The sequence below is a fragment of the Osmia lignaria genome, chromosome 6 (assembly GCF_051020975.1).
Source record: "Osmia lignaria lignaria isolate PbOS001 chromosome 6, iyOsmLign1, whole genome shotgun sequence".
In the NCBI taxonomy this organism is placed as follows: domain Eukaryota; kingdom Metazoa; phylum Arthropoda; class Insecta; order Hymenoptera; family Megachilidae; genus Osmia; species Osmia lignaria.
This window is the reverse complement of record NC_135037.1, coordinates 4,613,226-4,639,894: the sequence shown is the minus strand read 5'-3', so window position 1 is coordinate 4,639,894 and position 26,669 is coordinate 4,613,226. Positions and strand designations below refer to the sequence as shown.

At 36.6% G+C, this 26,669-nt stretch overlaps 2 protein-coding genes and 1 long non-coding RNA gene across 4 annotated transcripts in view; 1 reads left to right on the top strand and 2 right to left on the bottom strand.

Annotated features, from left to right (window-relative positions):
• LOC117601723 (uncharacterized) overlaps window positions 1-12,094 on the bottom strand; it is a 388,515-nt gene extending 376,421 nt beyond the window's left edge. Inside the window, exon 1 of the mRNA XM_034318866.2 lies at window positions 10,750-12,094. The gene's annotated coding sequence lies outside the window, so the exon portion shown is untranslated. The remainder of the gene's footprint in view (window positions 1-10,749) is intronic.
• The window catches only part of LOC143305396 (uncharacterized), a 152,446-nt gene that overhangs the window by 56,575 nt on the left and 69,202 nt on the right, over window positions 1-26,669 (top strand). For both annotated transcript variants that reach the window (XR_013062295.1, XR_013062296.1), the window contains exon 4: window positions 6,396-6,447. This is a non-coding gene — a long non-coding RNA (uncharacterized LOC143305396). The remainder of the gene's footprint in view (window positions 1-6,395; window positions 6,448-26,669) is intronic.
• On the bottom strand, window positions 23,620-24,761 carry Melt (melittin). The gene is made up of 2 exons (XM_076688801.1): window positions 24,371-24,761; window positions 23,620-24,094 (listed from the first exon to the last, which is right to left on the bottom strand). The coding sequence occupies exons 1-2, from the start codon at window positions 24,461-24,463 to the stop codon at window positions 24,026-24,028; spliced, it is 162 nt and encodes a 53-aa protein (XP_076544916.1). The 5' UTR covers window positions 24,464-24,761; the 3' UTR covers window positions 23,620-24,025.

The following is a 26,669-nucleotide window of genomic DNA, read 5'->3' as shown; positions in this document are numbered from 1 at the left end:
GGACAAAGACGTACGAGGAAAACGGAGAGTGCAGGAAACTTGTATTCTACCCAAGGTAACCTGAGTGCATGCACGAAAGATACGGCTTAGAGGTTCGAACACAAAAAAGCTGATTCTCTGAAACCATTTCTCTAGGTAATTTTATACGTCGAATCGATCGTGTACACTACATATACGAGGTTTCAGAGATTACGGAACTATGAATCGATTGGAAAAAGGATTGAATTTTTCACCATGGTAAACTACGTAACCTTGTAAAAAGAATTGATACGAAGGATCGTTTTAAAAATGCTCTTTTATGTTTGGAAAGTATATTCTATGAAAGTGAAATCCGTGGTATACACTCGCGATCAAATCAGACTTCCATAGGAAAAATTTTGATATAAGAGAAGCAGGAATTTTCAAAATTCAAATTTTGATCATAATGATTATAAAAATTATTTAAAAATAAAATACATAATAAAATTTTTAATTATTATGCGTTATAAAATTTAGTACAATAATATTGAAAAGTGCGAATTGCAAAGTAAATGTTAATTCAAATTTTCCCGCGTAAACGTTTATACGCAAGTGGTGGGAGGATACAGACCTATATAGAGTCATTTATATATTGTCATTTTCCCCGGGGAAGTCTACAGGGAAGGGTGAATCTACGCGGAAAGCGAGCCATCACCATTTTCCCCATGAAAACTTGATTTGATCGCGAATATATACATATACATTGTACACTGGTAGCGTGTAGAGTAGTTTATTGGACCTGCTTTTCGAAAATAATAGCTACCTTGGGCAATTTGGAAATTTCGATTTTCCTCAGGATATATTTTCTGGGTTTTGTATACACGTTGACGTTTAACAAGAAGAGTACTTACATGAACTAAAATCAAATGATTTAAATAAGAAATGAAATACTTTTTAATTTTGTAATTTTTGAAATAGTAATTGAACTAATTTGTAATTTTGTAATTTTTCAAACAGTAATTGCATTAATTTGTACCTTTATAATTTTTGAAATAGGAATTGAATTAATTTGTAATTTTTCAAAAAGCAACTTAATTGCTTTAATGAATCTCTTGTAGTTGAAGTATTTCTGTATCGAAAACACAAGAGTGTTGAGAATTTCAGATATCCCAGTGTTACGCACGAATTTGTCCACTAATTGATACTATTTGTTTTTCTGTTAATAAAAACATTCCGGAACATCGTAGACAATAGAAGTGTACTTACGAGTTCCACGGAAAGAAAGATTATACAACAGAGTTTCTCAAAGTAGAAATAAAGGTAGAAGTTTAACAAGCAATTAAAAAGAAAGATGTTTTAACTTGTCACTTCTACTTATAATCGTGCTCTGAATCTGCGATGGTTAATATTCGTACATTCTTTTTAGTTTTGAACAAAAATAACGTAGTTCAGTGTTAAATCCATTTTAAATGAATATGAATAGCAAGAAAGAAGAAGGTTATTAGAATTTCTATTCATTCGTAATCTTTTAGTTAAAGTTTACTTTATTTTTAAAGACTATTCAGGAATATTTCTCTTACATGTGGTTTCAGAATCTACCATTGACTAGATAGAGCTTAGGGTTGGCCTGGCCCCTTCGACGTTCTAAAATTTTAGCATTCCAAAATTTCAGATTTCCTACATTTCAAAATTTCAAAATTCTAAAATTCTAAAATTTCGAAGTATCGGAATTCTATAATCTAAAAGTTTCAGAATTACAAAATTTCAGATCACTAATACTCCAGAATCTTAAAATTCTAAAATTCCAGAATTAAAAAATTTCAAATTACCCTATGTTTTTACGAAAAAAGAAACTTGGCACAACTATAATTTTATTTGAACCATTGAAAAAGAGAAAGATTATCAAACGTTCCATATATAATGAAAAGCTCGTAATCTGTTAAAAACCTAGTATATTTTTGAAGTTTCTCATTATCCTTCATCCGTTCTGAATAATGAGTCTCCATTCACAAATCTCTCTCTGAATCTGTGTTTTAGCATCCACAGGAAAGCGTGTATTTATCTGTAATACCCGTGAAGCATTTTCTCCTTGTCCAACGCATAAAATGAAATAATCGTAGACCCAATGGTCTGGCGAATAATAAAATAATCCAAGCAACAAACGCTGATCGTTATTTGCATCGGTATCGAGGGGTGGGAGGGAGACGGAGGGTACACGGTATGGAACAATGCAAAAGGAAAACACAATGGCACCAGGGAATGGTGGAAATGCATTTTCTCCTTGTAGATGCTCGACAACTGTGTCCTACGGCGCTCGAGAGCTTTTAAAGAGATATACGCTCGTAGCTAATTCCCGAGATGATCCTTTCTAACCTACCGGCTGAATTCTCGCGGAAAATTCAATGCTACGTCTATGAAATTTTCGAAAGGAAATCTGCAGGAAGGGGGGCTGGATTTATTGGGCACCGATTAATGGAACCTTTAACGCGCGATCTTAAGCATCGTTGGAGATTTTGGAATTGTAAGGAGTGAAATTGAACAATGAAGATCTTATTATGGAGTTTTAAAATAATGCTAGTTTTTGGATAAATATTTTGGTAGAGAATGTTAGTAGTAATATGATGCCGTTCATTTTCAAGGATAGGTTTTTTCGTGGGACCCTCTTTGAAAAATAAAATTGCGCTGATAATATCAATGAATTTGTAAAATTAATTAACATTTGGGAATAAAGAGGATATTTTATAATACTATTCAGCTCTGAATTCAGTCATTTTGTATTAAAAATATTCATAAAACATTTTCATCACACTTAAATCTTGAAATTGATGTGCCATAAGTGCCATTTCGTGATACTGTTATGTCACGAAATAATGTCAGTCACTCTACGTCTCCCAAGCACTTTCATAGTTCATCAAATTGAAATTACTCGGAAGTACCACTGTCTTCTCATTAACTGTTGAAATAGGTTGGCAGATTTTCTGTAATCTCGAGCTTCGAATTATCTCTTCACGATTCGCTGATCAAAGGTGAAGCATGGCGCACACATGACCCGGAATTTCCTGAGACTGGAGCGAATGTAAACGGAAGGGAATCCTTCTTACTGGAAATGGTGGTCTGCAATGGGAGGTACGGTCTTGATCCTTCTCGTTGTGTACACCACGAAATTTGCCAACCACCTGTAATGGTGGTAAGCCATAAGAACCGCAGACACCTACAATTATGATGTTCATTTTCGACCAATACACCGTGCCAAAATCAAACTGACCAATATATATCTTTTGTACTTGCATCTATTGATTTTTTATCGGTTAATTCTTTTCACCATGGTACAATAAAAATACCACGAATTTGATAGAAATTAATAGCAGTATGATTTTCATATATTTGCAACTCGCCCATACTCGTCCAACATTTTCCGAATTGGTCTGATTGTGTCGGGCTCCCCCAGTGCCCCACACTGAGCCCGGTTCAATTTTACCCAACCCCCGAGCCTGAAATTTCGGGTACCCTTACACCTCCGGTAGGTCTTAGATTTAATATTATAATCCAATGGATGTCTGTGTTTGACAACCCCTGATAAAGTCCTGACCAGACTTTATCGAGCAAATCTTCTGCCTCCGGAATTAATTACTTGCTGTATCATCGGTTTTGTTCCCTTTTGTCTGCCTGTTTCTTTGAACAGTATTGTTTTGGTACGTTCCATTTACTCTATGTGGAAAAATGAAATAAACCGACGCTATTGAAAGCGTTGTCAAATGTTGACTGAATGGTCCAGGGGTCGGAAGCTGAATCCTTTTTTTTAATCAAAATGTGGATAAAAGAAATTTGTTATATTACTGAAAACTATCACTATTAATTCAAAAAAGTATAAATGGTAATTTGTTTAAAATAATGGATGATGAGTAGTAAACATTCATGATGAATGTATGGAATGAAAAAAATGGATCAGTAGCACCCCAAAAAAATTCTTACTTTAACCACCCTAACAATGAGATAAGCCTTAAATATATGAAATAGCATATTTGAAATTTTGGAATAAGTTGAGTGGTTAAAGTTTCATGTAGAAATATTTTACATAAAATTGTAACCTGAATTCCATTCCATTTCATTCCATTCAAGAGGTGTTGTAGCCTCGAGCCTTGCAGTCGGAAACAAAAAGCATTGTTCTAAGCTTTCCATTTATTAAGTCAAAAAATATTGAATGAGATATTTTAAAACATTAATTAATTTTATTTAGAATAAATTCCAATTGTTGAACCTAGTTTATAAAATAATTAAAATCGATCACCACGCTATTCGGAAAGTTTCTATCTAACCATCGAATTCGATGTAGAGTTCGGTGACACTAATTGCAAGGAATGTGTTGCAGTCTAAGACGTTTAATGTTGTATCCGTCGTCTGAATGCTCTTACGAGTTACACGACCCCAAGCAAAGTAGATTTTATCTTCGCAAAGTTAAACGCGTAAATCGAAATCGGTTTGAAACACCGTATTTCGTGAATATTATTTTGTTAGCTGATGTGGAAACGACGGTTTTTATTAAACCGATGGAATCCTCGGAAAAATTGTATCGAAGGGAAGGTTACGATTGAACAAGCCTTCCTTGGGAACCGAGAAAACTATTAATTTAAGTGATTGATTTGATCGGGAAATCGATAACAAGGTGGTGAACAGAAGTTCCGCGGAACTTTGTTGATTCCTGAAATAAACCTCTAACTATGGAGCCCGGGAATTCTCCTGTCGATCATTGTTCATTGTTTATTGATCGTCCCTGGAAATTGTTCTCGTGGCTTTCGTCGATTAAAATTAATTGCTCATGCCCCTGGAAAAGGGGACAAAGCAGCAAGGGGGAACGAAATATGTTCACCTTTCTACTATTTGACAATGGTGGAATGTTTATCTTTTATTAATTGAAATATTCCAATATATTATTATTAAACAGTTTTTTTTATTTTGAACATAATTTGGATCATCTATGTTGTAAAGTGTTTTCATTTATTTTAAAAATGAAAATTATTTTATTAAGTATTTGGAGTTACTTATATAAATAATATTTAAGATTCTTCTAAATTATCAACATTTATCGTCTCCTGTAGTGTAATCCCTGTTCAAAAACAAAACAGATCTCGGAATTAAAGCCATTGGAACACGGACAGGTTCTTACATGTTTGTGTAAACATCGGGCAATTGACTTGCTATACACGATCCGTGTAAACATCCTTGTAACGTGACCCCCAGTCAGTATCCATCAACGCGCCATACACGTTTCACACCGCTTCCAAATCGAAACTGTCTAACTAATTGCGAAGCAATCCTTGTCACGAGGACATTTGTCAAATCAGTCTATCGCGTTCTTTCTATAGAACACCAGGTGTTTCGTTCGATTAGCAGGTGTGAATTAATTGAAGTTTGTTATGGAATCAGAGTGAACAGTGTCATCATGATATTCCTTCTATGAATAAGATTTTAATATCGTGAGATGTGCTTCTTTTAACATAGTGCAAAAAGTGATGGATTCTTTGTGTATTTTTGTGTACTTGAAGTGAGATTGGTGCTTGTTATTACAGAAATTACGAAAGTGAGTCTCATAATAATTATTTTATCAGATTGTACCCTAGAAAATTTACATTTTTTTATATTTTCAATATTAAAATAATGCCACGAATAAAATAAAATAATAACATGAATTACTTTTCTAAAGCTGTGTTTCGCATGCGTAAGGGTTGTACGAATTTTAGTTAAAGTCACTTTATTTCATTGCTGTCTCGAAATTCGGTATGATTCTCTAGAAATCGCTTTCAGTAATGCATTTGACGATCGCATTGCGTGCAACGCTTCATTCACTATTATGCTCGGTGTTGCCCGATTATACGTTGATAACGCCATACGGCAAACTGTGTCAGTGTTAATGCATCTCCATTAAACTTCAAACCCAGTGAATTAACTATTTAAATCGACGTAACTATAAAAAGATTCGTTCTTTTTCATGAACACACTGAAGAATTATACTTTCGTTCGTTATGCAGGTAGATAGGTTGCCGAGTGCACCGCAATAAACCTTTCTTTCTCGTGTTTGTACTTTTAGATAGTAATGTTTCATATGAATTTTATATGCTGCAAAAAGGTTCGTGAAGTACGTACGCGAGCTTTTCTTCCAGTTTCGTGCTCAAGATATGAAGATTACTTTACTTTCTTCGAGCAGTTTACTTTTCTTTACTGAACATAATTAAAAGATTCCAATGTTGCTTTTGGAAGATTTAATTTTTCAGTATATTGGATTTTGAACGTTTACTAATTATGAATTTTCCTGGTTTTTAATTTATAAACAGATAGAGTAAATATGTATTTCTTGAAAGAAAAAAAAAACATTGTAGGTACAATAGTGTACAAATTATATAAACGAGGATGATTCCATAGAACGGTTTGTATTTTTTCAGATGGATGATCCACTTTCGATAGCAATGGGCAAACATATGCTGTTCAACAAGGGTGAGTGAATTAATCAATCTTCTTATTATTTTAAATACTATTTTCCCGAAACTATTTTGTCAGATATTTTTATCGCAGAAAGTAGGTCAAAATATTATCGAATAATCCTGAAAATTGATGTGGAAATTTAATCTCCACTTCCGTGACAATGTATTGCACGCGATTTCCTTTTATTACATTCGATGCGTATTTGTGATTTCATGATTGCACTCGAACGTGTAATTTTAAGTTTCACGATTGTTCACTGAACTTTCTCATTATTGACTCGCTATTCATTATTTCGCTCGTTACGTTTCGTTGTCGAAGTTGCGCGATGCAGCTGCTTTGATTAAACGTCAAATTACCTTGATTGCGACATAAATTGGAACATTAGAATCGTCGATTAATCAGGATGCCGAGGCCGGCATGGTTCTCATCGTCTCTCTACTACTGAACTTTGATTTTCTACCTGCTACATTAAACAGCACATTCCAGAGAATGTCTTCTAATTTACCAATGAAACTCTTTTTTTAAACATGTTTATATTCGTTTATTATAGACAGATTACATTTATTTAGTAATTTCTTATTTACATTTTTATGTAAAGAATTAAATTGTTGAAACGCTGTGCTGATAGTGTAGCAAAATCAAAGTTAATTTCATAATTTCTATTTGAGAAATTGTTTTTTAATTGTTATTAATACCGTTAATAATTTATTTTCAAAAGTGGTATTAAAGATAAATTAATTTATTTTTGAAGTTAAATCATCAGTTAAGTATTTAAGTATTTCTTAATTAATATCTAATATCTATAGTTTATCAAATTAAGAACTTTATTAATTAAAAAAAGGAAAATAATGCATTTTTATTTTATTTTTTGTTTAAATGGTATCAATTCGCTTTTGGCCCAATATTGATATCACCTATGAGAAATATTATCCCATCCCAAGAGATTATTCCGAAATGATGAATTTATATAAATCATATTTCAATTTATCCTATATTCAGCGTTATCTAATTTCTAGTTACACATTGACCCAATGAGGAGATCTCTAAAAATCAATAGAACGCGTCGATCTATTGCCTTTAACCTGCCATTAAAGTCGAGCATGATTTCCATTTCGATGCAAATCGCGTAATTACAGCGGATGATGAATGACGACGACGTTATCGAATTGCGTTCGAAACCGCTTAATTTTCAAAAGAAGCTATAACGAGCCTCGATTCGCTTCAACACACTTTGAGAGACAGTTTTTTAATTTATTCCTGCGTGCCTCCTCGAGCCGAGCTGAACTCAGCTTCTTCACCTTTAAGTTTTCCATTAATCTTCCCTCGCCGTTTCATCATCCTCGATCCACCACTGATCCACATACATATTTCCTGGTTAGGTCGATGGGTTTTCTTTTGCCATGAACTGTTTCGTTTTACAAACCTTCATCTTGTTTTCGCACTGATATACAGTGATGGATTAATCAATTAATGGCAATAAGTAGTCATTTAGAAAATTAACATTTTTGTTATCAGCATCCAATTTTATCTGTATTCTCAGTTAGCAATTTTATAAATTTTTCAAAATTTTTTACATAAATATGTAGTGTTCATAAATTAATAGTGTTAATTATCATTTTAGAAAATTAAGCCAATTTTCAAATTCCTACAAACCTCATTTCATTTTTCATAATATTTAATTATAATTTAAAAAACATAGGATTTTCTATATTTTCAAAATTCTTTAAATTGATTTCATCTTCCACCACGAACACACATTACAGAGATAAGTTCATGAATTAATAATTTTCCCAAGGAATGATTGTTCTCTATTTTTTTTTAATTCTTAAAACTCCCTAATTATATCTTATCCGTTCTAAACGTTTGATCCTCTCTGTCGAATAAAACAACAAGCGAAACTGAAAACACCAACAGCTGACGACATTGTGCTCGGTCATTTGTTGCAAGCTCACGTAGAATTTCGAATTAGAAGTTCAAAGTCCGTGCACGATCTATGAGAAAGGGGGAGGGAAATGGAAAACAATGAAAAAGAAGAAGAGACGGTAGAGTAGGTGCGCGATAGGTGAAATTTGCCGGCCAGCATAATCCGAGAACGTTTCGATCCAGTGAATTTCAATTCTCCGCTTTTATCAGCGCATTTCACGTACGATGCAAGGGTAATCCGACGACCACCTGTGTACGTTGCCGGTGTATGCACCAGCGGGTCATCCGATGTCGACTTCCGATACGTACTGTCAAAACAGGCCCATGCGCTTCGGGGCTTCGTCGAGCTCCAATTACGGCTAATCAGTTTCGTCGATGACATATCTTTGAACGTGTCCCTGGTTTTAATCAGAAGCGTGTTTCGTCCTCGATTAACCCTTCGAAGGTGAGCCGTGAAAGGTGACTGTTGGGTCATTTCTGACCTATGCTTCGATTCCATGGCGGACTTAAAGAGGGTCGTTCATGATCCATTAGAATCCGTCCCGTCGAGCAATATCAGAATTAATATAAAAGAATCGATAATCTTGTGTGCCCCAAAGTAAAGTACAACCTTAATTTTAGTAAATTTTAATACCTTTCTCACTGCTTTTTAATCTCCCAATATTATATTCAAATTCATATAGTTAAAATGAAATACATCTTTGTGGTTGAATTGGAATAATTCAACTTTAGTTATGCAAGAATTAATGTATCGAATAGAACTGACTCGCTGAATCTGTTGAATTCAAAGTGGTCGAAAGCTTTCTGAATACACGCTTCTCGATCGTCTAATTCGGTAATAATTGTCTCTGGTGTTCGACATGGATTTCCCATGCAAATGAACCGTTTCTCGATGGTCATTTTGAGGGCCACTTTGCGGTACAAGCGTTCACGAGTTTGTTATAAACCCATCGTATTGTTTGCGTAGGGTCTGATTTTGGGGTAGGTTTGATTATCTGAATAACGATTATGGTGGGATTTCTGTGAAATTGTAGTTGACACTTCTGGTGTATATATTGCTGATTAGAAATTATCTTAGACAATCATGATGAGAATAATTAATTTTTATGTTAATTTTTCGATCACGTTATACTTGAGACGTAGATTACTAATAATTTGAAAAACTAATTTTCATTGTTTTGAATTATTGGTGTAATTTTCATTAACATTTAGAATTACACTTTTTGTTTTATTTTGCGATTTTTTGATTCGTGAGACTAATCAGGATATTCTTGCGTTTAAAAATTATACATTTAACTTTAGATTAATATCCTTGCATAAGTTTTGTAAGTTTGAGTCACAATTGATCTAAGCTTCGTTGTTGAAGGGTTAATAAAACCAAACTCTCACTACCTAACATGAACTTTAGTATCTCCGTGATGGTACAGCTGAAGTTTCATCAGGGAATCGATTATATCGACCAATATTATCCGATGCAATTCGGATCGAACATTCCTGGACAAATATCTCCGTCCATCCTCATGGACGTTGCCAAATGAAACGTGAAATCGTGGTGATTGAGGCATCGATTAATCAAACGTAGTCAAGAAAAGTACCCTGTTAGTTGATACGGTTAAACCTTGGGGTAGTTAATCGAACGCGTCAATGCTTGCTAGGGTGATTTCGTGGCCGCGTAAACAAGAGCTTTCTCACCCTCGTTCGAGCATACGCGAGTACGACATCGAAAGCCAGGCTCGAGTGGCAGACGCGGAAACTTTGTTAAGGTTAAAATCACGATAAACTTTTCGTTAACGTGAAACTCCATCGGGAGCTGTTTCGATATTAAATTACGTTGGTTACGTTGCGTTCGTTTTGTCGATGTTAAATTTTTCGTACAGATCCCGCCGACGTAAATACACATTTAATATCTAAGCTTTGCATTTCAAAACGCTAATTGTTGCACCCTTTTTTCCATAAGAAATAAAACAATTCAAATAAACGTGAAAATAATTTTCTAAGAGAAAGTTTATGCAACTCACGAAGGGCTTCCGAAGGTTAAACAATAAACAATTTGATAACGTTGAAAAGAGAAGAAGCTCAAGTTAAATTTCCTTATTGTTCTCTCGAAAGCAACCCTCTGAAGAAAGTGGATGCAACCGAAAGATCCAACTTTCTTCAGAGACTCGGCAACTGCTGGCAACTCGTATAAATTCTGATGCCTCCCTCAAATGGTCCGAACTATTCTTCGAGCTTTTACCATCGAATTCTTTCTCTCTCCGTCCCAAGATTACTCTCATTTCTATCGTTGTTTCCCGACACGGCTCGACGTTCGTTGCGGCAACGAAACGAAAGGTTGCGTCGAAATATTACGAGGAATATCGTACGAGTTGGAGAGTCTGTCGTGGAACTTACCAGGCCACGTTTCCTACGCTCGCGGGTCGATCGATTTTTCTTATGGGGGTTGATTCACGTGTTCGCCCTAACGACGCAGGGCGGGAATCCACGACGTTTAAAGCCGAACAACGGTGTAATCCAAAACGGGGTTGTGCCGTGATCACAGAGCGGACTGAAATTCTTTCACAGTCGGGGCCCTTTTTTTCGACCGTGCGATATCTGGGTACCTGTTGGATTTACACCTGAACAACGTTGTTTCACTGGCACTGAGCTACTGCCACCGTGGCAACACTTCACTGTGAAACTGTCGACAACCGAGCTTTTATTTCACTGAAACACACTAGACTTATTCGGGCTGAACCATATTACATCCACTTCGGAGAGCGCGACGGAAAAGGCTTTCACTTGCTTCTACGACGAACGCCAACACGCGTTACACCTTTTCACGAAATCCCTGTCATCGATCGGCCGCTAATTAGCCGGTCGGTTCAGCGAGCTCGTTACCTATAAATACACCGGTTAATTAATCGCCGTGTCTCGCGGATCCGTCCATTCATCTCCCGTCGCTTATTCCTCGCTTCGATCGACGTTTCGAGCCAAGCTGAACGACGTTTTCCACGATAGAGACGGGTATCGCGGGAACAGACGGAAAGCGCACCGCTCGTTCACTCCGACGAGAACGAGCCACGTGACAATGTTTTTCCGCCGACCGGGTGCGGAAGAAAACGATGGACGAGATGGAAGTAGGTTCGCGACGCTCGGACGTTCCCAGTGGACATTTACCTTGCACCGCCCAAGCCGAGATTCACTTTAGACCTAGCTCTCATCGGCCAACACCTCCCTCGTCCCGTTTACACCCCACTCCGAAGGTCCGCGCCCGTAGCAACCCCTAGAACGATGCCAGCCGGCGTCCTCCTCGACGTGTCCTTAAACCAGCGTCGATCGACGCTGCCACATGGACGCCTAACCTCGAATTTCGACGCCAACTACCGTGTTGCTCCGTGTCACGTCACCGCGCTCCGCCACGTGTTCCGACAGAACACACCCACACAGACACACTTCCGCGCACGTTCCTTAAAGATTTCTTATCAGTCGCGGAGCGTGCTCGATCCGCGTACACGCGTCACTTTCGTCCGAGTTTTGTACTGGACGCCCAACAGCCAGAGCACGATACTCCACTTTAGGATGCGAGCACTTTGGAATGCAATCGGCCACCGGTACAGACGCGATAACACGGAGGATCGGTTTCGATAGTAGAGTTCGCGAAGCGGGCCCCCTAGCGAACTCGACGCATCGTCGCTCGTTCCGGAACGAACGACGCCCTGTTGTCGTCGCGGCACGGGGTGAACGCACGACTTTGCGGATGACGATCCGCGCCCTCCACCACCCAGAAACTACCTTCCGTCGCTACCACCGCCACCGCTACCACCACCACCATCGCCATCCTCCTCCTCGCCCACCTCCACCGCTTCCACCACCACCTCCACTTTTCTCCACCAACACCGACAACCGGTCCAACACTAGTATCGCCTGGATGTGCGCTACGAACATTACCAATAGCGAGATGCTCTCTGGGAAATCCTGTTCTACTAGTACTACCACTACCGTCGTCTACTACTAGCACGACCGTGCCGCTAGTAGTCGATTGGCTCGTAGCAACACGGCTATCGTCATATTAATACTAATGTTGCGTGCTGACGGTTACAAGGTAACAGAGTTGCCAGTTTATGTAGCGAAACGTTGTCTACAACTGGCCACGAGGCGGGTGGAATTTGTCACCCAGGGGAGTTTCGTGTTCTCGCCAGTTGACCAGCTGACGGATGGATCTGGATAAAAAATGATCGTTTCCTGAAATTTCGGTAGAAAATCTACGTAGGAAGAAGCATTTTTCTACCGCGTTAGGTATCTGGTCTTAAACTCAACCACCCCTGTAGGACTGTGTACGAAAGTTCGCGCTCTATCGCCGGTGCACTCACCAACACCATGCCCCGTTTCAATGTGGTTAACACGCACACCGGTGGCCAACTTTCCGTACGCCCTTGCAACCGATATCGACACCTACAACCACGAGGATAGGACGAGACACAGACGAAGAGGTACCTCGTGGGTACACGATCGTATCCTGCCGCACGATTCTCAGCCAGTGGTTCTCCTCGCGCAGGTCAGAATCTCCGTGACGGTTGACACGAATAGAGGGAGAAGGTGAAGGTGGAGAGGACGAATAGAGCCGTCCCTACCCCTCTCTATCTTTCTCGTCCTTAAGCAGTTCTGCTGGCGTGTTTACGGGGCGTCTCGACGCAGGCGCCACCACGGGGTTGGGTGGTCACGCTTGGAAATACCGACGTCGATCGAATCCCCAATTGGGTGGGAGATGTGGGCAGCCGAGGGACGGAGGGGGGCGCGGGTGGCGCGACTCGAGGTTAGGGGAGAATTCTGAACCCTCCATACTGGCAGACCACCCTCCACGGGCTTCCGATAACAGCGCTACCGTGGCTACGCGCGCGTCTTTGTGAATGGAGACAAAGCGGAGACTGCCGATCCGTCGCCTGAGAAGGTCGACGCGACGTCTTTTCCAACGACTTGATCCGCGACTCGACGGTTTAATGACCATCGCGATGACCCAATTTCTGCCCGGTACGGTTAAGTGATTCATTCGTTAATCCCCTTCCGTCGCTCGGAATTGGTCATTTCAACGAGCAACATGGAATTCAGAAACGATCGGGTTTCTGGCTTCAATAGGATTTTGATTAACTCTTTTTTTCGACTCAATTTCCCTCCACGCAGGATGTATAGACGACTTATAGAATTCGTTCGGTGTGATCTGTTTTTCTTTTTTGGAAGAGGCTGTATTGGCTTGTTACAGGTTCGGGTTGAAAGAACCTTGACGGATTGCTTTGGAAGCTTGTTTCAGTGAAACATGCATGGACGTAGGGTAAATTTTCAGGTATACAGACACTATTGATCGATGTTTTATCGCTGAAATTTTGTTGCACCTCATTATACTACCGATAGGAATTTTATTTCATTTAAACACCGTGCTGTTTCATGCAACTAAAACCAAAGAATACAGTAAGCCATAAAATCTTTTTTACTTAACATTTTGATTGTCAGTGTTATATGTTCATCTGACTGTAAAAAAATTAACGTAACTTCAGATAATTATTGCTATAAAATACAGAAATTTTAAATATTCTTGAACGATCTTGAGAACAGAACATTATAATTAATTTTCTTGTGCGTTTAAAGTAATTAACTTCATTAAAAATATTAAAAGTCCTTTATCCGGTTAATTTCTATCAACGTTAATGAATTGTATTGGTCTAATGGTACTCTGAGTCTCATTAAATTGAGAATGTATGAAGGTGATATTCCCTTTAAGTGTTTATCCGCTTTAATGATAATTCCGAGCGTTGTATAGAATATCAGTGCATAGAATGCAGAGATAAGACACAATGGAGCTGGTTCGGCTTTTGTATAATGCATGTGAAAATAAAGGCGGTATCGCATTAATAGAGATAGTCTTCTTGTTAGCTATCTTTAAAGAAAAAAAAAGTATAATAAAATAGCAAAAAATAAATGATACAAATTTTTGTACATATATTTTTCACTGTACATGGTAGATTTAAACAAAGTTGCTCAAAAAAGAATAAAGGTAGTGTATTGTAACGTAAATCCAAAGTAAATGCAGGATATTCCCAATTTTTACACAGTTTCTATAATATTAATAATCAGCTTAAAGCTGGCTTCAATTTCATAGTTTAAACAAAAATGAAAAAGAGCCCTAGGGGCAACGAAAAAAATGAACATCGACAGATCGATGCAATAATAAAAAAAAAAAAAAAAGACGATACAACAGAATGACTTGTGACAGAATGAATCACGCTCTGAGATCGCGTTTCCCTTTGTTTATTCGTTGTTTGTTTATTCATTCAGTCGCTCTTTTCACGTTTGCCTTCTAATAGAAGAGCATTTCAGAGTGTGTCAGTGGAACGGGTCGATGCTCTGTCGGCCGGATCTGAATTGAATCCGTAGTTCGTAGCAATAATAAAACAAAAAAAAAAAGGAACGCAGTTTCATTTACTTGGCAACTCATACGACTAGCAGGAGAAATCATTTCAACCTGCATGCCAAGTTTCGCGTGTTTGGCCGAACCGTGGCCACGATCCATCATTTTCTGCGCCCTGGTTTATCTTTCCTCCAGCCCCATTATACCATCATGATCGAGTTCCTAACATATTTTCACAGGGATAAGAATGGTCCAGGCGATCGTCGAGCCCTTGAAAATGTTCGGCGTTTGATAACCGTATCTATCAAACCTCCACGTCAATAACATTTAGAATCTTTTTATTTTGGGCGAATTTAGACCGTTTTATTAGTGAAAGGGTTAGATCTCGAGAATTCTATTTATTCTATGGATAATTTGAAATGTTATCACTAGGGATGTGCGGATACCTGAATTCATTCATCAATTTTTTTTGTTATAAAATAATATAAAATTAGATGATGCATATAATTTGTACGTTATTTTATCATTTTTCTAAGTCGATTTTTATCTATGCACCTATTGCACTGTTTTGATTGAATATTATACAGGTTATTGATACAGCCTCGTTGCCACTACATGCCTGTCAATTAGAACACAATGAACTCGAGTAGAACACTTGCGTATAATAAATCATCGGTACTTGATCGCAGCATTCGCTGAAGCGTACCTCCATTAAAGTGCAATCAGCTGTGTACGGTGTGCGGAGCACTGAATAACTTACTTTGGTTATAAATTGCATTGTCACCGATCGAAAAGTACAGAGTATAATTTGAATAACGTTTTAAATAAATGGGACATTATTTAATATTTAATAATATTTCCAAGCGGTTTGCTTCGTCAACAAATAATCTCAGAAATGATAGTGATCTTACTATCACATTTCAGGCTTCATAAAAATGGAGCTCATCTCGAACACCATTGTCCTAAATTATCGCCTACGATCGCAATATCTGTCACCATAACATGATTGTCGAATTGATCGTCATCACATCAAACTTGCCACAAGAACTTGACGATCATGACCCTAAGGTAACAGATAGCGTCAAATAGGAACCAGTTATTGCTTCTCGATTTACCAACCCCTTCTAGATGACAAGTGCAGGAGGGTGACGATTCTGAATCGCCAGCTTCCACGTTGCCACGAGTGCAGCTCTTAGCTGGAGGGCTAAAAGGGCTAGGAATCCTTGAGTATCAGCAGGAAGAAGGGGATATACACAGTGTCCCGTAACGCAAAGGATATAAATTGGAAGAATAGAGTGCAAATTTTTCACTCGATATTCGTGCCACTATACCTCTAGTCATGTTTATAAATATTGCTAATGGATGCATACGATGGATTGAATGTCCAAAGAAGTTTTTTAATTTAGAAATTGTTGAAAATAATATCTATGTTGTATACAAAATTCTTATGAACGTTTTTAAGTACAATATTCATTAATAATAATTTTTGTTTAATTGTTTTACACTTATTATCTTGCCACTATATCAATGCAATATTAATATTTTTTATTTAAAATGTTCCTTTTTCAAAAATAATATTTATTTCAATTTCTAAAGGAAAATTTATCAATAATTCAGGTATCTAATATATTGTATGACAATTGTAAAATATTTTAAGATAATTTTATTTTATTTTTTAAATTTATTATTTCATACTTTTTTTATGTTTTGTTAAAGAGAACATGAATTTTTGTAGTTGTTCAAGTAGTTAACTGACACCCAGTAGAAATGTATATACATTGACTTGCCCTAGACCTTCGTCGGCGACGCTTTACTTAGCCTGAGCTTGCAATTCTGCTCTCCCATTACGAGACCTCGGATCACCTAGCCCTTCGGCTAGTTGAGCACCAGTGACCCACCCTTTTCCGCTTCTTCGAGTGTCTCTCCTCTTTCTTTCCTCTTGCCTTTCGAATGTACGATTCCTCCCTCGTATGCTCTCTCGTACGTCGCTCCCTCTTGCCGACACCCCTCTTTACACCCTACCGCGATAAGGGCTCGAACAATGTGGGTTATTACAGAGGGAACGAAGCGACCCTGAGCGACAACTGTTTTCCAAGCTATTCGCTGTTTCATGCAAACTTTGTCTTTTTCAGCTGTTTCGTTTTTTATCTTTGATTCTGAATTGATTTCCCTCTCGATTGGAAACAGCGAAATGGGTATCGATACCAATTGATTTGAACACTTTCAGTCAAGTGGAAATTTATACAACCTGAACTATTTGTTTTTTTATAAAATAATTTAAATAATGCAAGTCGTTTCTGGATTATATTATTTTTTGGATTAAATAGTAGAGTTTGATTTCTATTTATATTGAAATTACAAAAAAAAATTATAATTTCATATGGGAAATTGAAGACGTCAAATTAATTTCTGTTGCTGGTAATATCAAATTAATTTTTATAATAATCTTTTTTTGTCTAGTGAGAAAATTTCTTATTCAGATCCTAGATAGATGTACAAATTAATTCGGCGCATTTAATATTGCCCTTTCTTAATTACTATTTTAAGTTTAAATATTTTCCTTTGCTTCTGTGTATTTGAACAGTGGCACGAGAATATGATAACAATAAAATTCACTTCAATAATTGGCTTCTAACTGTTAAAAATAGAACTTTAATTAGAAATTAATTTGTACATCTAATATTTTCTAGAAAAGTATGTATTTCCATAAAATCGTGCAGTCTTGTAATAGAATGAAAAGATCCTTTGATAGAAATAATATTTGATAAATGAGAAGTAAGATATGTAAAATAGAGAGTGATAGGATGACAAGGTTATAAATTGAAACATGTTTCTCACCAGAATGAGGGCTTTAAATAACTATGATATCGTGAATCAGCTATAAAGTTTTCTAGCTAGTTGAACAGTGAATTGCTTCAGTGTATGCTCGAGCATCCCTTTCCATTTCTCTTTATCTTCCTCTATCCCGGCTGCCTTCGTGCGCCCGCTTATAGCATTTCCTTGTATTGCAGTTTGCACTTTTATATTGTACAGGACAATCGAGACGTTTCTTTGCTCGATTTAAAGTCGAAGATTCGATGGACTGGGATATTGTTTCAATTCCTATAAACGTTTCTTTTCGTTCTCGAAGAGACAGCTCTTCTCTCTTTGGGGTTTCCAATCGATTTACAATTAATTTATAGATACGCCACTCCTTTATATATTTTCACTTCTCATCGAAAATTATCTTTTCCTATTTCAAACGTAGAGTTGAAACTCTAGTATTTTAGTGACATTTTAATTTTTATTATTTTTGTTATTGAATTATATTCGACTTTATATTTATTATGCAAATGATCATTACCGAATTAATAATTTATCAAATTATTATTTAAATTATTCAAATTTGTGCAATGTTTGCGAAAACCATGATGTAAATTTAATCGGGTTAATCGCAAGCAATCGTCACATCGAAGTAGGTAAAACAAGATCGATCGAAGAACAGCTAATAGGAATTCCAGGTAACAGGAATCTCAAATGAAACGAGGATTTGCATAAATCCAACATCCGTGACGATCGGACAGCGGAAAGTGTCTTGAAGTGTTAAATCCAGTGTCGATATTAATACATACCTTCGAAATCCGTATTGGAAAAGGGACCGACCTCGTTTCCGAGACTTACAGAAATCATGACACAATGGGCTGGATCATAAGAATCTATCAGAATCTTTGTGAAATCAAGAGAAATTGTACGGCTCGGAGGAATAACGCCTTATAGGCAGAGAAAACTTATTAGGATAGCATTCTTTCATTTTGAGGATTTACTTAATATTTGTTATGTCTTAAAATCTTGCCTTCTTTTACTTTTACATTGATTTTAAAATGATGTGACACTTTATTATTATTATTAATTTAAAAGAAAAAAAAGTATAATAATATTTTTGTAATATTTATTTAAAATTATTCTTAAGGGTTTAAAAATTATTTTTCACTTTAACAAATTTTTTTATACCTTAACAAATTCTGCTCCAATAATTATTTTAAATTACTTAAAATTTTGAAAAGAGAAATTACTCTTCCCTCTGCCATATCTCATTAGCCACCATAAACTATTCACTCCAAAACACAAAAACAGTCGAAAGAAACCTCCAAATTCACTGATCAATCAATTAATCAATCAATCAATCAATCTCATTAGTTAAAATTACCCTGTCTCAAGCAACGAAGGAAAAACCTACTAGCTAGTAGCAACGGTTTCTCCTGAACCACCGTTACCGGAAGTGAATTTTCCGGATGGAAGCTCCGGGAAAGGGGTTAGCGAATACGTAGAGGATGTTTCGGGTGCGAAGCATCCCGAGTGTACTGTGTCTGAGGAAAAAAAACGGGTTTCAGAAGGGGTAGCTTCGCGGAGAAAGGCGAGCCAACCCTCTCTAACCACCCCCGAGCGTTAAGTTCTCCTGCATTGCGGAGACTACGCGATACGACTCGGTGAAAACCCATCTTCTAATAAACTTGCCTCGCAAAACGACGAGAACGATGCAAAACGGGGATTCGTTGGCCCTCGTCTTCTTCCTTCTGCTTATGTTACACCCCGATCCCCTGGCTCAACGTGTCTGTGTGCGAATCACCGACGTTCCCTCTCCACCAGTGGCGTGAAAGTCTAGGAAATTTTCCGAACAAAAGGAACTGGGAAAATGAAGTCGTTGGGATCGGTTTTATAGCGGACCTGTAAGAAGTTCAAAATTAGGAGAGAGTTCAGGTTGAAGCGATAACGCTGATAATACTGCAATGTGAAAGGATGCTGACTATTCAGAGATATGGCGTGTCGATTCAAAGGCTTTCTCCAAGGGGAACTTTGCTTTTCAACTTAGAGATGAAATAAATGCGTTTAATTTTTTTATTCGCTTTTCTTGGTGGACAGAAATTTATTGGACGTTGAATTGATAATAAGCAGACTACAGATTTGTTTCTTTCTTTGTATCTTTGTAAATTTTTATTTCTAAACTAATTGATTTATGAAAAAATTTATAATTAAAATTAATTTCCTCTTAACAAAAGATTTATCATTTTCGCTATTAATTTTCATAAAAATTAGTATCATACCAAACAAGAAATGATGCTATTGGCAATTTTCTCCTACTTTCATCAATTCCAAGCCTTTTCACTGTTGCATTCTTAAGTTGCAATTACTTTCAGTGAATTAATCATCATAAACTTGCAATCTCCGTAAAGTACAGTTTAAATGTTCGCAGCAAACGAGTATACCATCAGAATGAATTAAATCCGCCTTGAAATCAACGAGCTAGTTAAGTACACTCCCTTCTCGTTTGCAGTCTTCGTTACCTCGCTACACCATTGCATTTTCCTCTTTGTCTGTGTGCACACACACACACATTTTTGCACATGTTTGAGGTTAGTGGGTGGTTTTCAACAATGTACTATTGCGTCTGTGTACGTTCACTTTCCCCGTTTTTCCACCGTATCCTGATGAAACTTTCTCTTGATCAGGGTGTTAATGCAACTGGCTGAATATGCATCCCTCTACTTGACTAACGATTCAATTAAGACTGTTGTTTTGTTTGGCTTGATTTAATGTACCAGATAAGAGTGCAACGTGAAAAGATGTAAATTGTTTCTGAAATTTATACAGTTTTAACAATGCATCCTATTAAGTTTCTCTGTTTCTTTAATTTCGTTAGAAATTCTGTTGAATTATTGTTATGTAATTTTAAGGATGCATTGCTGTTCTTGCTTGTTAAGAAATAGTTTTAAACAGAATTTCTCTTCATATTTGAACTACGTTTCAATGACAGACTTTTCGTCTAGACACAATCCATGAATTCCATCGTTCCCTCGTCTTGCTCGCCTAATCGCTTAATTACCGAATAATCACCGTGCCTGTGGGACGACAGTCATGCAGAAATTTCTGTATCGTGTCTAAACATTTGCTTTAGATGGAACGTCGCGTCGTATTGAATATCTTCCGGCTATGATAGTTCATTGCAAAATCTATGATACACATTCTTAAACAAAACCATTAATATAATTTTTATGATAGTGATACTAAATTTTGCATTTGCATGGCCAATACTCTCTTGCCATCCATAACCTTCTAATTTGCATAATCTTCATATTTTTAAGATAAATTCCACCTTTACACCATTGTATCTCTATCACCTTCTAGCTTATATAATTTATATAATTTATTTCATCTGATAACACTAATAAACTTAATCTGTATATAACACACCTCAGCCACCCCCTGCCTTTATTTCTCCCATTATTTTCATTTTACGATGCATTCGTTTTTGATCGCAGTCTCCCTAAATATGCACCCATTTATGATCCTCGTAAACTTTTACACCCTCCAGCATGGTCAGCTTCTCCCCAAAGCCACAAATTAGCCTTACCAACCCACGAAATAGTAGAGAGACAGAAATCGAGGGTAGCTGGTGTTTCTTTGGTCAGAAAGACGAGAAGGAGACTCGGAATGAAAGAAACTGGTGAAAACAGTGGGGAGGGCATGGTACAAGGGGTGAAAGGGGCGATGAGATACGCCATAGTTCTTTCTTTACGGGCTCCCCGGAACACCGGGTCCCTGGTGAAATACGGTACTCTGTCCGAGATACTTTCGAGATAATAATTATTCCCATGGAAGGTGGGGTGTTGTAGACCTTCATGAAGCAGGAATTCCTGTCATCTCGAGGAGTCTATTTAGAAAGGATCGTTTGGATGGTTTGGATGCTCCAAGTTTTGGCGTTGGTATTTGGTTTGTTCTATTCGGTGCTCGTTGTCGTGATGAATAGACTGCGGATGTTTATGCAGTTGCAAAATATTTTATCTTTCTCCAGATGATTCTATTATTATTCTAATTAGCATATTAAAAAATGTCTTTCATTTTCTTAGAGGTATTGAAAAAATTTGAATAATTACTCAAATAATGAGTAATATTTTGGTATTCCTTTGTATCATCAAATTTAAATTTTATATATTTTTATATGCAACAATTTAACAGTTGTTAACGCAATATTTACGCCCGTAAATATTCATTCTCTTCAAAATTGTATAGTAAGAGGATTGAATAAAATCGATCAAGTAAACGATTGAAGAGAATCGAAGGGAACAGCGGCTAGAAAAAGCCAAATCGTGTTTCAGATCGAAACGAATAAAGGCGATGCTCATGGACACGAGCCCTAGCAATCTGTTCGGTGAGCTTAAGCCGCTTGTGTCTATTTGCCCGACGACGAGATTCGTTTGCGAAGAAGTCTTACAATCTCGCTTCGAGAGCTAAACTATCAACTTGTTTGAACGAAACGATTTGACTCGAGGCTGACAGAACTGTCCGTTGCATCGTATTCAGAGGCGTTCGCCACAGCTTTTAATCGGTGAACGAAACCGTCGAATGGAAACACTTACAAATCATAACACCTGTTTCATTGACCTTTTGAATATGAATTTTCGTACCAATGTTATTTGCACCTTCTATAGATTTTTATAGATAACATAAATTTAGTCGAAGATTTGATTAGGTTTCTCTAAAATTCTAAAATTAAGAAATTGGAAAATTGGGAAAAGTTAATGAATTTGGAAAGTAGAAAATTGGGACTTGGAAAGTTGACAATTTGGGAATTGGGAATTAAGCAATTCTAAAACTGTAAGATCCTACACATATGTACCAGAATGTTTCAAAAGGTTAATAGATCATTTCATTCTTTCATAGCCAGATCGTTTCAAAATAATTCAAAACAATTTGCAACTATTAATTTATTAATTCTTTTACAAAATGAGATAAATCCAAGTACGGATTACAATTCAAATGCAACATTATTAAAGGAATAATACAAATAATAATATTTACAAATTGTTGCAAACTGAATCATAAACAGCATAATTACCTCCAAAACAAAACAGACATCCTGTAATATCTCCTAATAAACGTCATGTTCGCCTTAATTAAACATTTAATCGTAGCAATATTTCAATCGAAAACGCAGCGAACTCGACCTACATTTTAACTGGAACGGGTTTCTCCGTACGACACGTGAAAAATCGACCTAGAGAAACGAAAAAAAAAAAAGATTCCATCGCGCTAGTCCATGCGTGTTTGCAAAAAAAAAACTAAAAAAATGGGGAAAAAAGCAAACGGACTACCGTTGTCGAATTTCGTTTCTCTTTTAGTGGTGTTTCCCTAGGAAAGAAGGGGGAAAAAATAAAAAAAAGTAGGGAAACGTCGCTCGAGGATTCAAACGACGAAGCAAGTATCGCGCAGCAAAGCCTCGGCTGCAGACGTGAGCGACTCATTTTCGAAAGTGGTCCATTTTTTATTATTCCCTTTCCACCGGTCTGACTTGTGAAATGTCGTTCAGGAGCGTATCCTAGCGATGGAAAAATGTTTCCCTGAAACTCCTGGTCGCTTTCACGTTTGAAATGACTGCATCGAATCACAGAAAAGACGATATGCTGCTTGCTTACCGTTCAACGGAGAGAATAAAGGAGGAATGGTATAAAGGTAGTGCATTTTAATTCGAGCAACAATCGGCCGGAGGTAATACACGTAATAAGGGGGCGCGGTTCGAATCTAAATAGAAAAACGGAAATGCGTTATTTGCATGTTCTCTCTTTTCACTTTGAAACGCACGGAAACCGGGAGCGCAAGATTTGCTTTTTAATTGATGTTCTACTCCGCCGCAAGAAAACATCAAAGAGATTCAAAAAACAAACGAAGAAAAATATGATACTTCGAGTAAATTGAACGGTACTCTTCTTCCTTTTTTTCTTTTCATCGTTTTTGGATTTGATGAACTTTCATGAAAAATATCATGCTCAAAGCCATAGAACAGATTGGTGAACATGAATTTAGTTTTTTGAAAGAGAAATAAATAATTTTTTGAAATATGTGGAAAATATTGGTGTCTCTAATATTGCGCTTTCTTAATTAGTGATTCAAATTTGAATATTTGTCCGTGTTTCTAAGAAACTAAAGTTAAATATATAATTTTCAAACGAAATAGTTTCATATAGTGGAAGAATAATTTCTAAGGTAACAGTGTAAAATTTTAAAAATGAAAATGATATGAAACATGGAATTAAATTAAAATTGGGGCTTTTTCCATGGTCCGCGCTCTGAGTGTTGAGGGATACGTAAAAAAAAGAGCAAGTAGATTTACTAGAAACTTAATTAGTCGATAAAACGAAGGAAACAGAGATTACAACAAGCGTTTAATTTATAACATCAATTTTAATGTATTTCAAGTTATACAATTTTACGATTCACAAGTAACTTGAACATTTTCGTCGAGTTGTGAATCGTTTATCCCACATGCTTCATAACAATAGGCAAGTATTTTTTCAAAGCTGAGAGGAATCCTGCCTCGGCTTCCTAAGAAACGAAAATAGCCTCCTATTAGTTTAATACAAGCTCTCGTACGAAGGTACAAAATAACAGTCAAAATGTATCGAGATGAAAATTTATAAAGAAAAAAAAAATTATACTAAATTGAAAACTAACAATTTTTTCGATAACTCTTACCGTTTGGTCTGTACAAAAGTGACAAAAAGTCTAAATGCTATAACCCCCTTATCAAGATTTTCAATCTTAGAAACGGGTTGGCTGATAAAGTGTAAAAGTAAAAGTAAAATTATTAAAATAAATTACCGCTTCAGGCGAAGGATTAGCTTCCGGGTCAGCATTGCTCAGAGAAACGTAGAGAACCATAAAGATGAGTGTAATAGCAAGTAAAAATTTCATGATTGGAGTAGTTTTTTCGAGCTTCTTCTTACTTTGCTTTCGTGATTCGTTTTGTATGATTCAACTACTCGATTTGTGCTATTTATACAGGAAAAAAGGCCATCAAAATTATTCGTGAAACAGTACTATACTTATCGTATCTGCTAAAAGCACTTAGAAAAGACACGAATGTTGCTTAAATTTAAGCAAAATATCTATATATGAAATAATTTTTTATAGTTTGTAATCTGAAATGGTAACACAATCTTCAAAGCTGTTCAGTTGGTCGAAAACCTATTACTTTTAATCGTATCTCAGAATTAATGGTTCGTTTTATCGCGTGATAATGAAAATTGCTTCGTTTACGGTCAAGATAACGGAAAAACAAACATTCGAAAATCGTCGAATACTGTTGAGGAAATGACGAAATAATGTTATTTTGCACGGATCAGTACTTTCTCGAACGACCAAGTAGACAAGCTTAAATTACGAAACAAATTTCCGAGGAATAGCTGACTAAAGATGAACGCAACTCATTCTCGAAAGTGCTACGTTTCTCTGGCTTTCTTTCCGCTTCCAGTCAGGGCACGCAATTTAAAATGCATTTCTGTAATTCAAAACGCAAGAAACCCTTTATAATTTAAAAAAGGTGGCATCAGAGAGAGCTGCCAGCGAATACGCGAAGACATGTTCCGCTTTGATACGGAACTTTCTTCTGACGTTTACTTTAAATTACTATACGTACAAATATTTTCATTTTATTTAATTATTACTTGAATAAATATTGACAATTAAGATTTTCTTAAAGGAAAGGACAAATTATAACCATCTAGTGGCGCTTTGGATTTTTTAGATTTAAAGAAGAGTAAATATTAATTAAGATAATGAACGATAATTAAGAGACTTGCAATTAGTGAAATTAATTTGTAATGGAAATTAAATTTTAATTCACTAATAAGATATTTTAAATATTCAAAATAGGTGACTTGAAAATTTGTAGTTACTGAACTAATCAAACATAATTGTTTTAAATTGGGAAATACTTTTCTGAAATATAAACAAAAATTGCATAATTCCCATAAAAAATTACATTTTGGTATTCATCTAAATTTCAAACTTGGATCTATAATTATTAAAACAGAACAATTTAAAATTTGTAAAATCTAAAGAAAACGAATCCAAAATATTGATAACTCGTATCACAATAATGTACAGACGTAAAAGAATATCCATCAAGAAACCAACTCTCAGCTGGAAACCTCGGTTCATCCCTAGATAGAACCTTACAAAATTCATTCCTACATGTGCACACGTAATCTACATACGTCAGTTCAAAAAATGTTGCTCTTTGTTGGCCGTCAGAGAGGAACGAGGAGAAGAATCGGATCAAAAACCAAGAAGCAGCGATAGCCGACGTGAAGCACAAAAAAATAGAGGGAGAAAAGGGGAGGTAGTGAGAAAGAAAAGCGCCGGGGGAAAAAACGTACTGGCACCGGGGAGACGCATAATGGCGAAGGACTCAAACGAGGAGACAAGTGTTGTGCGACAAAGGGCCCACCGACAGGGGTTGCGCACGACTCATTTTCGGAAGTGGTTCATTTTTTATTATTTACAACCTCCCATGCTCGGACCGGCTTCCACCCCGTGTAATGTGACCAAGGGAAAAAAAGGGGAAGGGTGTGCAGGAAGTTGGAAAGGATAGAGAGTAGGAGGAAGTGAAAGAGGACGAAGGGTATATGGGAGTCGATCGAGTAACAAACGAGACATTTCATGTTGCAATAGAACATGTAAAAGCATCTTGATGCCTTCGTATATAGAACTATAAAGGGTCATTCTGGATCAGGAACGAACATTAAGACTATTTCTAGGAATAATGGGTACATTGTAACTTTGTATAGGCATCCGGGCAAAAACATATTTTACACAGTAGAAATATCCATAATTAGGTCGGTAAACTGTAAAATGAATTATTGGAAGTATACAAAATTAATTTTTACTAAAAATGTCTTAGTTTGTTATTTTATATTATTAGTATAATTTGAATGGTATTTATAAATCTTCTTATGACAGGTATTAGGGCAAAGCATATTTGGCATATTAACCGCCACAGTAGAAACACTTACAATTGATCAGACATAATACAAACTGGATTACTGAAAGCATAAAAAATTAATTTTTTTTTATTAATAGTGCCTCAGTTTGTGATTTTAGTTTATGAGTGTAATTT

Excerpts from the sequence above, each read along its gene's own strand:
- Melt (XM_076688801.1), bottom strand. The coding sequence starts at position 24,463 with ATGAAATTTTTACTTGCTATTACACTCATCTTTATGGTTCTCTACGTT. Across the intron at positions 24,095-24,370 it reads CTAATCCTTCGCCTGAAGCG|GAAGCCGAGGCAGGATTCCT; the intron begins GTAATTTATTTT and ends TTCGTTTCTTAG.